Raw genomic sequence first — 15,422 nt, forward strand, 5'->3', positions numbered from 1 at the left:
TCCTAACACCTACTTTTTAATTTAGTCCATGCTCACAATTAAAACTAATTTTGCAATTTCTTTTCAATTTAATCCCTACTTTAAAGTCTGATTTTTATCCTAACTAATCCGAAAACATTTTCCAAGTATTTCTTACCCTTGTTACCTTTGATTTTTCGTAATGATTATTTTCAAATTTAATAATTGTCTAATCTATGATAATCCTTTCGGTACTTTATCAGAATTTCATACTTTCAACAACTAACCTCGATTCTGGGATGTGACAGTGACACATACTGTCTTCATTGACATGTTGCTAGAACCCAAAGCCAGCTTTGATACTACATATCACAGTCAACAATAACTTACAAAGTAGAGTATTGTCAGCTTCTTCCCATTGCGTGCCATGTCCCAGAACTCTAGCCAAAAAAATTAAAATTTTGGAAACAACCTTCCATGCTTACCCATAAAGCCGTTAGGGAGAGTTAGAAGATCTGGAATCCATGTCCGTAAAGCCTAATGAACTGATTATATGTATATTAAATTTCCAATATTTGCTGCTGTTTGTGGTGCATTTGAATTCGGATCTTGTGTTGAGTATTTTTAAATTCCTTTTCTCTTTCCATTTTTACAAACAAATTTTTACGGTTTCTAGGATTTATTTTTAGTGTTCTTCATCTGTTTGAATAAAGTTCTTTCCTTGAAGTGCGTTAGAATATAGCATTTAGGTGGATTTATTGTACTTCTTAATATTTGAGTGAAATGGAGGGTTTAGTATCCTTGTTTGTGGATAATCTACCTTTGGAGTTGTACTGGAAGGGTATGTGGCAGATACAGGGCCGGCCCAACACATGTGCCACATGGGCGACGGCCCAGGGCAGCATGTTGGGGGAGTTTTCTAGGGCTTAATTTCTATGTTACACGGTCCTGAATATGGGTTGTCGTTGTCTGTTGCAGTGAGTTTCCTTGAAGAAATACCAAAGAACATGGCCGCTTGTCAAAATGTGGTCTCTGATGCAAAATCAGCACAAAAACCGCCTGCACCACCCGGTTTTCTCTCCATTTCACGCAAGAAATTGCTTCAGAACCTTGAAATCAGTGCAGGAGCAAGGGTTAGCGCATGGGTCGATTCCATGAGAGCTTCTTCCCCAACTCATATTAAGTCTACACCTTTCATTGCCGATGATGAAGGTTCCTTGAATGTGAGTTCTTACCTGTTTCAAGCCTTGAACCAAAATGGGTTTTCATTTTTCTCAAAGGCAATAAAGATTCTGACTTTTCTGTGGTTGATGAAATTGTTTAGCTGCACCATCCATCGGTGCTGGATATGTTCGAGCATATAATAGATGCTTCGAAAGGGAAAGAAATAGTAATGTTTTTAGATTACGATGGCACTCTTTCTCCGATTGTTGCAGATCCAGATCGAGCTTTTATGTCCAAGAAGGTTAGTTATTTGTTCACATGACACCACGGCTATTCTTTGCATAAAATTTCTGGGTACATCTCATCTATAAATTTGACATTAATTTCACATGCTTTGTGTACACCATATGAGAAAGACGGTGAGAAAGGTAGCCAAATGTTTCCCTACAGCTATAGTGAGTGGTAGATCCGTAGATGCAGGGACAAGGTACATTTTCAGGCATTAAAATTTGATCCTTTATTTAATGTTCACACAATTGGTAAATCTTTTGTTGTTTTGAAAACTACAAGGTATATAACTTTGTCAAGTTGGCTGAGCTATATTACGCTGGAAGCCATGGAATGGACATTAAAGGCCCTGAGAAACTTTCCAAATCTAACACAGTGAGTAAACTTATGTTTCTCAGGTCAAAATCTAACACAGAAACACATGATGTGTTTGATATAAAATTAGTACCTTGTTCTCGACTAGCACCTTGACTTGCACTTTGATCTTGAGATTCCAACGACTGATCTTGCTTTAAGAACTTGATTGAACAAAGTAGTTATCTGTTTAAATCATAAATCTAACATTAAACACTACAGAACCATATTTACCTTTGATCTAGGTTTTTTCTACCGAAAACTTGTCGGAAACTTATTACATGTGCACAATTTCCCTTCAATTCTTTCCATTTATTACTATGTTGTTAGTTGTGAAATTCTTGATGTTTATATTCTGAATTTTATGCCAAATGAATCCAAATGTGGAATCAAATAGGCCCGAGATTCGCATTTAGCATCTCTTATTCTTAGATTACTCGGTTAAACTTATCTAATAGGGGAAGGATTTATGCTTGGATTCGAACTTTGAATTTATTAGATGCCAGTTTTTGAAGATGGCTGCATGAACCATTTGAGTTTCAAGTTCACTTAGGAATGCTTATTCTTTCTCTATAGTGTGTGAATTTGGTGGTTGGCATGAACTAATCCTATGATAAACCCATACTCGAAGTGTAGTAACGAATCGGCCCGGGATTTGTATTTAGCATCTGGAATCTATTTTGCTATTCTTCGACTACCTCTTTAAACTTTTCTGGTAGAGAAGGACTTATGTTAAGATTCGAATTTTGAATTTGCCAACTACCACATTTAAAAAGTATCTACATGAGCAGATTGAGCTAAGTTTTGAGTTCAGGAATGCATCGTTCTTTCTCTTCTAAACCTTTGATGTGATGTAAATTTGGTTACAACTTGTAGGTGGTTGGCATGAAGAGACCATATCCCTTTTCTCTAGACAATGTTCTAGGTCCCCCTATCGTAAAATAATAGAGGTTTTTGCTTCAAAAAATGTACGAAGACATCGTTTTAGGTGATATTTGTAGCCTTGTAGGTTTTGGTTTGTATTAGTATTGATATTGTTTGACTATAATTTCTATTACATTTTTGTTTTAAAAAAATTATTTATGTTTTGTCTATTATATGGTACAAGTATAGGGGCATAAAATTGTTATCTCGCCCAGGGCATTAAAACTCATTGGACCGGCCCTGGGCAGATATTTGGTAGACAAGGGTAGGTTCGAAAGGTTTACATCGCAAACAAGAGGAGTAGAGGGAGTACAAGATTTGCTTTCGTTCGAACGATAAATAGAAATGAGGCAGTGAGAATGATTGAGAGATTGACTGGATTTAAGGTTTATGGTAGTAGAATTTCGGTGATGCTCGCTAAAACAAACAATGGACCTTCGGTTAGGAAAGTTCAGACGTGGAAACCGGAGTGGAGGCCGAAGAGAGTAGAAAAAGCAATACACGATGTAGGCACGAGGAATCTAGTTTTCAGGAAACAGAGAAAAGAAAGAGCATTATAGGATATGTCGAAGATTCATATTTGTGGAAGGCAAGGAGATGTTTGATTGGTGAAATGGCAACAGTCTGTAGTGTAAGGAGTACTGAAAGAAGATTGCATGAAGGGGGGCCGGGAAATCAAAGTACAAAGACTTGGAGGAAAATTGTTTTTACTTACTATTGACAATGAGGATTTATTCATATTGTTGAAGGATCTCCGATGGTGCTATCTAAAAGAATTTTTTAGTGAGGTCAAACTATGGTTAGAAGAGGTGAAAGTAGTAGAACGGACGACTTGGTTGGAGCTGTCAGGTGTGCCTCTTCACTGCTGGAATGGTACAACGTTGAAACGAATGGCTGAAATGTGGGGAAAACTTGAAGCCTTCGGAGAGAATATTAATCATATGATGAACTGCGAAAAGGTCGCCCTGTTGGTGACGACTAAGCTGAGCTCTCGGGTTGAGGAGGAAGTCGAAATTGTTGTAGGAAAATCGAAGTATGTAGTTAGGGTGTTAGAATTAGCTCTCAACGACAACTCGATGAATGTTTGTTCTGATTTGAATCAGAGGAATCCAGGTGTTATGGGGAAGTTGAATTAGTAGGAAATAGGCTCGAGATTCAATTTGCCGAAGCAGTTCTCAAGCAAAACCTAAACAATAATTTCAAGGGTGAAATCTTGGGGAATGAGCTTGATATTAGTAAATGTAAGCGGGCCATTTCGGGGTGAATGTGTTGAAAATGGGTTAGTTGATGTTATGGTTACAGCTGATCCATTATTAGAAAACCCATGCTCCTTAAGAGCTATTAAGTTTATGGGTTTCCATGTGCAAGAACTTAATCACTTTGTTAGTCAGGAGGAGGTTCTGGGCCGGAAAGAAATTAAAGTCCAAAATGAGCCAAGCTTAGACAAAGAAGAAAACGTCCAGGAATTTAGAGAATGAGGCTTGGCTGTTTCAGAGGAGAATGGGGTGTTTAAAATACCTGATTCATATCAACTAATTGAGGGGGTTATACTCTAGAACTGCAAGCAATAACCAAACCTAGGAGAGGAAGCAATAATGAAGTGGTTAGAGATTTAACAAAGATTGAGGTGGCTCAATGTCAAGCAATATCTAATTATTTTGGTTAGACAATACGTGTTTTGATGAAATTTCTGTCATGGATCGTATTGGGCTGGGGGAAATGCATTTAAGCTGGATTTGATTATTGAGTTGAAGTTTTTTGGGGGAAATGCAAGGGAGTGGATGCTAGTGAGATGACGCTAGCTTGGAAGTATGTATTTTGACATTGCGATGGTCGTTTGGAGGTAACATTAAGCATTAGCTCAAGGGGTATTCTCTTCGTTGGAAAGGGTGGCTGCTGTTAGTGTTTCAATTACTTTAGGAGCTCGAAAAGACAGCAGGTTGCGTTGGTGTGGCTTTGCATAATTCTTCAGATTCGTTCTGCCTTCTGTCTCTTTTGCATGGGTTGGGGGGCTCTACTTGCACGTTTATAAGGTTGTTAGAGAATTGGCCTTGGAGTGTCAGTTCGTGCAGATCCATATTCTCTGTACCGTCACTCGAATGGTGTTCTTGATTTTGCTTAGGTGAGTGGGTCTTGAGTTTCATAGTCGTTAATTCTTCGGCCAGTATAGTTGAGTCCATTGCGAAGGCTAATAAACATCGATGGATTTTCTTTTTTGAGCATTCTTTCGGCTTATACTGTTTGCTCCCCCTGAGTTCACGATAACGATATTTCTAGATGGTTGGTGTTACAATAGAATTACTATACTGCTATTTGATCTTTTAGTTCTGGTGTTTGATTGTAATGGTTGTTCTGTTTGGTGGTAGTGGATTCCATTGTTGGCATCTTTAGTTAGGTGTCTCAGGGTCACATTGGATTGATGGATGGTTGTCGGTTTTGTTTTTCTTTGATTTGTAGCTTTATCTTTGGTTGTGTTGTACTCTTTTCCTCCATGTAGATTTAAAGATGTTTTTAACAAGGCACACAACTTAGGTTTTGAGATTGTTCGTTTCAGTCTTAATGAAATCTTATTTGCCGAGCAAAAAAAAAGTTATTTTCTTGCTAATTTTTTTTCTCTTTTTGGTTAGAAATCAAAACTAGATTACAAAATGGGATTGTTTAGCTTAAGTTGTTGTTTTGGCAGGCGGTATATTCAGCACCAACACAAGCTGCTATCAGGGAGGATCTTGGTTTATCTTTAGCTTAAGGGATGTGTTAAATTTCACATAATTGAATTTATAAAAAAGAAAAGATTATAAAATTGATGATTGATTTAAATAATAACATGGATTGATTCAGGCAATGAGACTTTCAGCTGCTTTCTGCATTACTGGATGGCTAGCAGTGTATTTCTCCAAGGTCTGAACTTTAAGATTCATAGAATCTCTCGAAGATTTTTGATCAAAAGAAATAGATAGTGTTGAATTGGATATATTTTTCAATGGCTCCTATTGTACAGGGGGCTCTGTCAATGCATGTTGGAAGCTTTTCAACTGGATTTGGGATTGGAGTTCTCTTTTTTGTGGTATTAGTTCTTTATTTGTCACTTTCTCTCGCACAAAACACATATCGAGTTCCACATGTTTTGACTTAGCATGGAAAACAGGATTGGCGTTCATCGCCACCACACTAGTGTTATCACTCCATATAACAAGAGTTTCTACTTGCTTCTCTCCCATTTCATTTAATAGTGCTTGAACCCAGACAACCTCAGCAAAAATGTCAGTGATACTTCGATATTCTGCTTCAATGGTAAAACGAGCCACGATTTTCTGTTTTTTCGAGCTCCACGATACTAGATTGTTACTGAGGAAGATACACTAGTTTGATATTGATCGACAATCGTCTAGATTGTTTGCCCAATCAGTATCAACAAAGGCAACAAGATTGGTTGTCGAACTATCAGAATCAAACACAAGGCCATAGTGTATTGTGCCCACCAAATAACATAGAATTCGTTTAATAGCTATCCAGTGTCTTTCGCATGGTTTATACATGTATTGAGCAACACGCTGCACGCTGCACGCGACATCTGGTCAAGTGTGACTGAGGTACATTAAGGAACCAACAATGCTTCGAAATTGTTGACCATCATGAAGGGGTTTCCCTGCATCTTTTATGAGCTTGGGTGACAAAATCATAGGCGTAGGAACAACCTTAGCTCCCGACATTTTTTACTGTTCAAGTAGCTCTCTAATAAACTTTTGTTGCCTTAAAATAAGTCTATCACTGTAAATTGTAACTTCAATACCCAGAAAATAACTCAGCAAGCCGAGATCCTTAAGCGAGAACTTCTCACCCAACTGTTGTACAACTGTCTCGATAGCTTCAGAGGAATCCCCAATGATGACAATGTCATCAACATAAAGAAGCATGAACACACGACTTCCATCCATGATATGTACAAACAACGAAGCATCAACAGCAAACTCTTGAAAGTGTAAATCAAGATGATACCACCGTTGCTTACCATACCACATTCGTGGAGCTTGCTTCAGGTCATATAAGGCCTTCTGTAGGCGACAAACCAACATTTCTCCATTAGCACCATGCTGCTCAAAACCAGGCGACTGAGCCATAAAAACCTCTTCACCAAGGTCGCCATTTAAAAAGGCGTTGTTTACGTCCACTTGTCGCATAGGCCAGCCATGAGTGACGAAAATAGAAAGAACGATGTTGATTGTAGAAGTGTTGACCACAGGACTGAATGTGTCCCCGAAATCACAACCAGGAGTGCGAAACCCCTTGACTACTAGCCAAGCCTTGTGACGAGCTACTGTCCTGTCTCCGTTTCGCTTAATTTTGAATAACCGCTTACAGCCCACAACATACCGACCAGAGGGTAGAGGTTCAAGCTCCCAAGTCTTGTTTCGAACGAAAGCATTATATACATCAAATACTGCTTGTTTCCATTGGGCTTGTTGAAATGCCTAGTAAACTGAAGAGGTAGAAAGAAGAACCTTTGGTTTAAAACACCCGCTTTGCTGAGGGTCACTATTAGGTGATGATTTTGAATATCTTGAGGTTCATGATGTTGAAAGTCAGCATGCAATTCGGTGCACATGCACCGAAAGTGTGAAATAAAAAAAGGCAGCCTCAATTGTTGACAAAATGAAAGGGCAAATTACAAACTTTAGTCACTAAAGTTTAGGGTATTTACAAATTGATCCTTAAAGCTTCAACTATAAATACCCTAGCTCATTTAGCTTAAAACCATCCCAAAGTATTCTAGCTTTCTTCCAATACTAGAGAGATTTTAGAGAATTTCTTAAGAGTTATTTTCTCCTTTTTATCTAGAGAGAATTATCATTGTTTTCTCCTTGGTAGATCGAGAGAGGTTGTAATTCCTATTTTCTCATAGTGAAATTCTTCTACCGTTGCCTGTGGTTTTTACCCTAAATTTTTAGGGGTTTTCCACGTAAAATTTGTGTCTATTTTATCTTCATTTTTATTTTCTCAAATTATCAGTTGCGATTTTGCTCTATCCGATAGCCGTCTTCCGCAACAATTGGTATCAGAGCTAGATTAGAGTGTGTAATATCTGTTTATTGTCTTTGTGGTTGCCACCAAAAGGTGGATTCTCCAACATAAGAAAGTAAGAAGTTATTACCCATTCTTTGAAGGTTCCAAAGAACTATTCACGATAGTGAAATAGTGGGAGCTATCAATAATAGAAGCTATGGTAAAGAAATTTGATATTGAAAAATTCAATGGAAGAAATTTATCATTGTGGAAATTGAAGATGAAAGCCATCCTGAGGAAAGACGGTTGTCTAGCAACTATCAGTGAAAGGCCAGTGGATTTCACAGATGACAACAAATGGATCGAAATGGACTGGAATGCTATGGCAAACTTTCATCTAGCATTAGCAGATGAAGTATTGTCAAGTATCGAGGAGAAGAAGACAGCTAAGGAGATATGGGACCATCTCACCAAATTGTACGAGGCCACATCACTGCACAATAAAATTTTCCTTAAGAGAAAATTGTACACTCTCCGTATGCCAGAATCTACTTCAGTGACGGAGCACTTAAATACAATGAATACTTTATTTTCTCAGCTTACATCCTTAAGCTGTAAAATAGGAGAACAAGAACGTGTTGAACTTCTACTTCAAAGTCTACCGGATTCGTATGATCAACTCATCATCAACTTGACAAACAGTAATGTCACTAGTCTAGTCTTTGATGATGTTGCAGCTGCTGTTCTACAAGAAGAAAATCAGCGCAAGAATAAGGAAGACAGACAAGTAAATCTGCAACAAGAAGAAGTGTTGACAACGATGACAACGATGAGAGGGAGATCAACATAACGTGGCCAAAGCAACAATCACAAACATGGTAGATCGAAGTCGAGGAGCAAGAAGAATTTAAAGTGTTACAACTGTGGAAAGAAGGGTCATTTGAAGAAGGATTGTTGGAGTCTAAATAAAAACTCCAATCCATAAGGCAATACCGCAAACACTTCAGTTGATGGAGATGCTCTATGTTGTGAAGAGTCAACCACCATGGAAGGAAGAAAACGATTTGCAGATATATGGCTCATTGATTCGGGAGCAACATATCACATGACCTCAAGAAGAGAATGGTTTCATCATTATAAACCTGTCTCAGGAGGATCTGTTTATAGTTGCAATGATCATGCCTTAGAGATCGTTGGCGTGTGAACCATCAAATTGAAGATGTATGACGGAACAATTAAAGTTGTTCGAGATGTGCGGCACGTGAAAGGCCTGAAGAAAAATTTATTATCCTATGGATTGTTGGATAATAATGCAAGCAAGATTGAAACACGGAAAGGAATCATGTAGGTGTTCCGTGGAGCGCTTGTGGTGCTGAAAGGCGAAAAAATAGCTGCAAACTTGTACATGCTGAAGGGAGAGACTTTGGTAGAAGCAAAAGCCTCTGTTGCCTCATGTAGTTCAGATTCGGCAATGCTATGGCATCAGAAACTTGGACACATGTCAGAACAAGGAATGAAAGTCCTTGTGGAGCAAAAGCTACTTCCAGGCTTAACAAAGGTATTACTTCCTTTGTGTGAGCATTGCATAACAAGTAAGTAGCACCGATTGAAATTAAACACATCAAATTCTAGAGGCAACAATGTTCTAGAATTGGTTCACTCTGACGTATGGCAAGCACCAGTAACGTCCCTAGGTGGAGCAAAAATACTTTGTCTCATTTATTGATGACTACTCCAGGAGATGTTGGGTGCACCCTATTAAGAAGAAGTCAGACATTTTTTCAACTTTCAAAAACTTCAAAGTGTGGGTGGAACTTGATTCTAGAAATAAGATCAAGTGTTTCAGAACAAATAATGGAGGAGAATACACAAGCGAAGAATTTGATGACTTTTGGAGGAAAGAAGGCATCAAAAGACAGTTCACAGTGGCGAACACTCCTCAACAAAATAGAGTGGCAGAGAGGATGAACAGAACCTTGTTAGAAAGAACAAGAGCAATGTTGAGGGATGCAGGCCTAGAAAAATCATTCTAGGCAGAAGCAGTCAATACCGCCTGTTATTTGGTGAATCGAGCTCCATCAACTGCAATAGAGCTGAAGACACCAATGGAGATGTGGACTGGTAAACCAGTTGATTATTCAAACCTCCATGTATTTGGAAGTATTGTGTACGTGATGTACAACGTCCAAGAAATTTCAAAGCTGGATCCAAAATCCAGGAAATGCAAATTCTTGGGGTATGCTGATGGAGTAAAGGGGTATCGCTTGTGGGATCCCACTACCCGCAAAGTCATCATTAGCAGGGATGTTATCTTTGTAGAAGATAAGCTACAAAGAAAAGAAGACGATGATATCGCTGAAAAGTCAGAGACTACACAGATACATGTGGAAAAGGAGTTTGAACAAGGAGATTCTTTTGAAGCAGAACCAACACATGATGAACAAGAACCAGAGAGTTCTGAAGCTCCAACAACTCGTCAATCAGATCGTGTAAGAAGACGTCACAATTGGAACTCAGATTATGTTATAGAAGGAAATATTGCATACTATCTTTTAGCCATCAACATATCAAGAGGCAATAAACAGCTCAAATGCTTCACTGTGGATGATGGCGATGCAAGAAGAAATCGAAGCCCTTCATAAAAATAATACATGGGACCTTGTGCCACTACCATAAGGAAGGAAGCCAATTGGTAACAAATGAGTTTTCAAAATCAAGCGAAATGGTGACGATCAAGTGGAGAGGTATCGTGCAAGATTGGTGGTCAAAGGATATGCTCAGAAAGAAGGTATTGATTTCAATGAAATTTTTTCTCCTGTGGTTCGACTAACAACAATTCGAGTAGTCTTGGCAATGTGTGCTACATTGAATTTACATTTGGAACAATTAGATGTTAAAACAACTTTTCTTCATGGAAATCTTGAAGAAGAGATTTATATGCTCCAGCCTGAAGGTTTTCAAGAAGACGAAAAGAAGAACTTGGTTTGCAGGTTGAACAAATCACTGTACGGTCTAAAGCAAGCGCCGAGGTGTTGGTATAAGAGATTTGATTCCTTCATTATGTGCCTTGGATACAACAGACTTAATACATACCCTTGTGCTTATTTCAAGAGGTCTGGTGATAGCGATTTTGTTATATTGCTATTGTATGTGGATGACATGTTGGTTGCAGGACCCAATAAAGATCATATTGAAGAATTGAAGGCACAACTGGCTAGGGAATTTGAAATGAAGGACTTGGGATCAGCAAACAAGATTCTAGGGATGCAAATTCACCGAGACAGAAGTAATAGGAAGATTTGGCTTTCACAAAAGAATTACTTGAAGAAAATCTTGTCACGATTTAGCATGCAAGATTGTAAGCCAATTTCTACCCCTCTTCCTATTAACTTCAAATTATCCTCCAATATGAGTCCTAGCATTGAAGAAGAGAGGATGGAGATGTCTCGAGTACCGTATGCATCAGCAGTGAGAAGTTTGATGTTCGCTATGATATGCACAAGACCAGACATTGCCCAAGCAGTGGGAGTGGTTAGTCGGTACATGGCGAATCCAGGCAAAGAGCATTGGAATATTGTAAAGAGGATCCTAAGATACATCAAAGGGACCTCAAATATTGCATTATGTTACGGAGGATCAAACTTACTAATCAATGGTTATGTAGATTCTGACTATGCAGGGGATTTGGATAAAAGCAAATCTACTACAGGATATGTGTTCAAAATTTCTGGTGGAGCTGTAAGTTGGGTTTCAAAATTGCAGTCAGTTGTGGCTACATCCACAACAGAGGTAGAATATGTAGCAGCTACACAAGCCAGTAAAAAAGCAATTTGGTTGAAGATGCTATTGGAGGAGCTTGGGCACAATCAAGAGTATGTCTCTCTGTTTTGTGACAGTCAAAACGCCTTGCATCTAGCAAGGAATCCAGCATTTCATTCAAGGACAAAACACATACTAGTTCAGTACTATTTCATTCGTGAAAAGGTGGAAGAAGGGACGGTAGATATGCAGAAGATCCATACTAAAAACAACATAGCAGATTTCATGACGAAGGCGATCAATGCTGATAAATTTACTTGGTGTCGATCCTCTTGTGGCCTGTCAGAGACGTAAGCAACATGAATGCACAAGGTAGAAAGAATGATGTGAAGATATGATTGTTCCAATCAAATCTTCAAGTGGGAGATTGTTGAAAGTCAGCATGCAATTCGGTGCACATGCACCGAAAGTGTGAAATAAAAAAAAGGCAGCCTCAATTGTTGACAAAATGAAAGGGAAAATTACAAACTTTAGTCACTAAAGTTTAGGGTATTTATAAATTGATCTTTAAAGCTTCAACTATAAATACCCTAGCTCATTTAGCTTAAAATCATCCCAAAGCATTCTAGCTTTCTTCCAATACTAGAGAGATTTTAGAGAGTTTCTCAAGAGTTGTTTTCTTCTTTTTATCTAGAGAGAATTATAATTGTTTTCTCCTTGGTAGATCGAGAGAGGTTGTAATTCCTATTTTCTCATAGTGAAATTCTTCTACCGTTGCCCGTGGTTTTTACCCTAAATTTTTAGGGGTTTTCCACGTAAATTTTGTGTCTATTTTATCTTCATTTTTATTTTCTCAAATTATCAGTTGCGATTTTGCTCTATCCGATAGCCGTCTTCTGCAACACATGACGTGAGCTGTCTGAGGCCACACAAAGGACATGAACCAAACTAGCACGTGAGGTATTATCCTCAACCTCAGTTGGATGAGATTCTTCAACATGGTCGATGGGTGGACAAGATATGACCGCTTTAGCAGGCCTAGGCATGGGATCAGCTTAACTTTGGGCAGAATGAGCAAGACTAGTGTGAAATAAGGGTTGACCTTCCTCGGGTTCTGGATAACTTGGATTCGTCCCTGAGGTGGCACCCGTGACTGAATGAGCCACAAAAGAGGTGAAACAATTGCTTTGCCAAAACGATTAGCACCTGGAACAACGAAAAATGGCATGCTGGAACTAAGAGAAGATTGGTGAGCAACACTACGCATGCCTTCGTCGGCATTGGGAAAAGTTAGTTCATCAAAGTTCACATGGCGAGAAATATACACTCGACCACCTTTCGCCAAACACTGGTGGCCTCGATGTTGAGGAATATATCCCAAAAAAACACACGGTTCAGACCTGATAGCAAGCTTATGAGTTTGAAAAGGGCGAGTATACGGGAAACATTGACAGCTAAAAACTCTCAAATGACCATATGAGGGTTTTTTCTCATACAAGCGCTCAAAAGGAGACAAACCATTGATGTCTTTAAAAGGGAGCCAATTGATCAAATGAACGACAGTAACAGCAGTATAGGACCAGAACTTGAATGGCAAAGAAGCACAAACCAACAAAGTAAGTGCAATTTCAATAATATGACGATATTTCCTCTCCACGACACCATTCTGCTGAAAAGTGTGAGGGAAAGTGAGGTGGTGTTGAACGCCTTCTTGAGAAAGAAGATGGGTGAATAGGCGATACTCCCCGCCCCAGTCACTTTGAACAACAAAAATATTAGCCCTAAATTGATTCTGAACAATTTGTTTGAATAATTGAAAACGCTGCACCACTTGACCTTTATCTCAAAGAAGGTACAACCATGTATGCGCGAGTAGGCATCACCAAACGTTATGAAGTACTTAAACCCATTCGATGGAGTGGGAGCAAGGCCCTATAGATTAGTGAAAATCAATTGAAAGGGTCGATCATAAACGATCAAAGACTTACTAAATGGTAGTGCATGGCCCTTTCCCATTTTACACACAATATATAAGGAAGGAGAAATTTTATTTATACCATTCAAGCTAACGTCATTACAAGTACTGCTTAATGGAAGTAAAACACTATGGGAGGGGTAACCAAGATGGTCATGCCATATTTCATAGTCAACAACGGCTCCTTTTAAAACTAAAACTTTCGGACTAAGATCTGTAACTACTGAACTACTGGAATTAAACTTGTATAAACCATTAACCTCCATCCCCTGCAACAAAACAGCCCCAGAAACTTCATCTCATACGATACACTCATGCGCATGGAACTCCAAGAAGACATGGTTGCATCTAGCAAGCTTCGAAATCGATACAAGGTTTTTAGTTATAGAGGGAACATGAAGCAGATCAGATAAGGTTAAAGAACAAGAGGAAGTTCATAATGTAGAATGACCAGTCTTGGAAATCGGTAGAAACTTATCATCTCTAACCATCAACTTACCATGACCACCCAACAATCCAACAACCCAAATTAGTAACCCAATTCAAGTTGACATGTTTTACCCATCAGTCAACCCGACTCATTTCACGATTACCTAAAATTAACAAGAAAACAATCTATAATACATACTTTTGAGTTTTAAAATTTTCTAAATATTTAACAAAATATTAATAATATTTTCATAAAATAAATTTTGAAATTAAATATATAAATCAAGTCAATTGTTAAAATATATCAAAGTCATTTTTGTTCAAATTCAAATTTTGTGGACTTTGAATTATTTTGAAAATATTTGATTAAATTCAAAAATAATTTTGTATTTATTTAGTATATCAAAATATTAAAATTCAGATTTCTATAAATTAACATTACAAAATTTAATTTTAAAAAAATTGTACAACTCATATTTTTTAAATAAGAACTGTTTAAATAATATTTAATTGTTACTTTTCTAATATGTCAATTCATAAAGCAACATAAAATAAAATTATATAAACTCAAATAAATCACAAAAAGCCTCAAACTAACACTGAAATCAAATCATACAAACCCAAATAAGTATTAATCAAATCTGAAAATGACAATGGAATCAATTCATATACCAAGCCATAAATCACAATTGCACTATGCATTGCTTCATAGTGTATTTGGCCACCAAACCCGAGTGGAAGAAAATGTTGAGCTAAAAGTTGGGGAGAGGATATTTACGATTAGAGTGTCAGAGTTATAATAAGCGTTTAACAGATCCCAAAATGACATTAGAATCAAAACACACACAAAGCCATCACAGTGTCTATCAGTTTCCGAAAGGTTAGTTGAGACAGGCAGCATGTACTCATCACATCGTCTATCAGTTTCCTCCTCCATATTGTCTAATAGCACCAAACAATGACCTTCATGGTTGAAATGTTCAATCTTTGTGGCTTCCCTATCTTCATTCACCTCAATAACACTGACAACTGTAGTATATATTTGCACCGATGTAATTAAAAAATTAGATAAATTGTTGACCAAAATAATTTTAAAAAAGGATAATATAAATATACATAATTATATCCGTGTAAGTATGTATTTATTTCTTAATTATCAAAATAGTTGTAGATGTATATATTTGCACCAGTGTAAATCTGATACTTAGAAATAAACACATATTTACTCCAATGTAAGAGTGTACTATTCCATTATCTTGGTACCTATAAATAAATACTTACACCGACATATATAAAATTAATGAGTCAAAATTCAAATAAAAATAGAGGAATGTATTATTTTAATATTTTATAAGAAAATATCATTAATAAATAAACGAGTCAATAAATGAGTTAATTAACGAATTTGTTCGTGAACATGAATGAACCAAACACTATTCTATTCATGTTCGTTCATTTGTTAAACGAACATAAAATTTTTGTTCATACTGTTAAAAACATTCTGATATTCGATATAACAAATAAAGTGTTAATTAATTTTAAGATTTTATATTCGATTTAAAACATAATA

General features: G+C 37.4%; 2 protein-coding genes across 2 annotated transcripts; both read left to right on the plus strand.

The window, feature by feature from the left end:
- Positions 1-893: 893 nt before the first annotated feature.
- Positions 894-1,349, plus strand: LOC120148782 (probable trehalose-phosphate phosphatase J). The gene is made up of 3 exons (XM_039161802.1): positions 894-1,181; positions 1,283-1,297; positions 1,338-1,349. Exons 1-3 carry the CDS (start codon positions 894-896, stop codon positions 1,347-1,349), a joined length of 315 nt encoding a protein of 104 aa, XP_039017733.1.
- On the plus strand, positions 1,335-1,800 carry LOC120148821 (probable trehalose-phosphate phosphatase E). Its single transcript, XM_039161826.1, has 3 exons — positions 1,335-1,423; positions 1,530-1,609; positions 1,693-1,800. Exons 1-3 carry the CDS (start codon positions 1,352-1,354, stop codon positions 1,787-1,789), a joined length of 249 nt encoding a protein of 82 aa, XP_039017757.1. The 5' UTR covers positions 1,335-1,351; the 3' UTR covers positions 1,790-1,800.
- The last annotated feature ends 13,622 nt before the right edge of the window (positions 1,801-15,422 follow it).

Source organism: Hibiscus syriacus, unplaced genomic scaffold, assembly GCF_006381635.1.
Source record: "Hibiscus syriacus cultivar Baekdansim isolate YM2019G1 unplaced genomic scaffold, ASM638163v2 tig00110987_pilon, whole genome shotgun sequence".
NCBI lineage: Eukaryota > Viridiplantae > Streptophyta > Magnoliopsida > Malvales > Malvaceae > Hibiscus > Hibiscus syriacus.

What these genes read in the sequence shown, in the direction of transcription:
- LOC120148782 (XM_039161802.1), top strand. Translation starts at nt 894, where the DNA reads ATGTTACACGGTCCTGAATATGGGTTGTCGTTGTCTGTTGCAGTGAGT.
- LOC120148821 (XM_039161826.1), top strand. Translation starts at nt 1,352, where the DNA reads ATGTTTTTAGATTACGATGGCACTCTTTCTCCGATTGTTGCAGATCCA. An exon ending in GAGCTTTTATGTCCAAGAAG is followed by an intron (nt 1,424 to 1,529) that starts GTTAGTTATTTG and finishes TGTGTACACCAT; the next exon opens with ATGAGAAAGACGGTGAGAAA. An exon ending in TCCGTAGATGCAGGGACAAG is followed by an intron (nt 1,610 to 1,692) that starts GTACATTTTCAG and finishes GAAAACTACAAG; the next exon opens with GTATATAACTTTGTCAAGTT.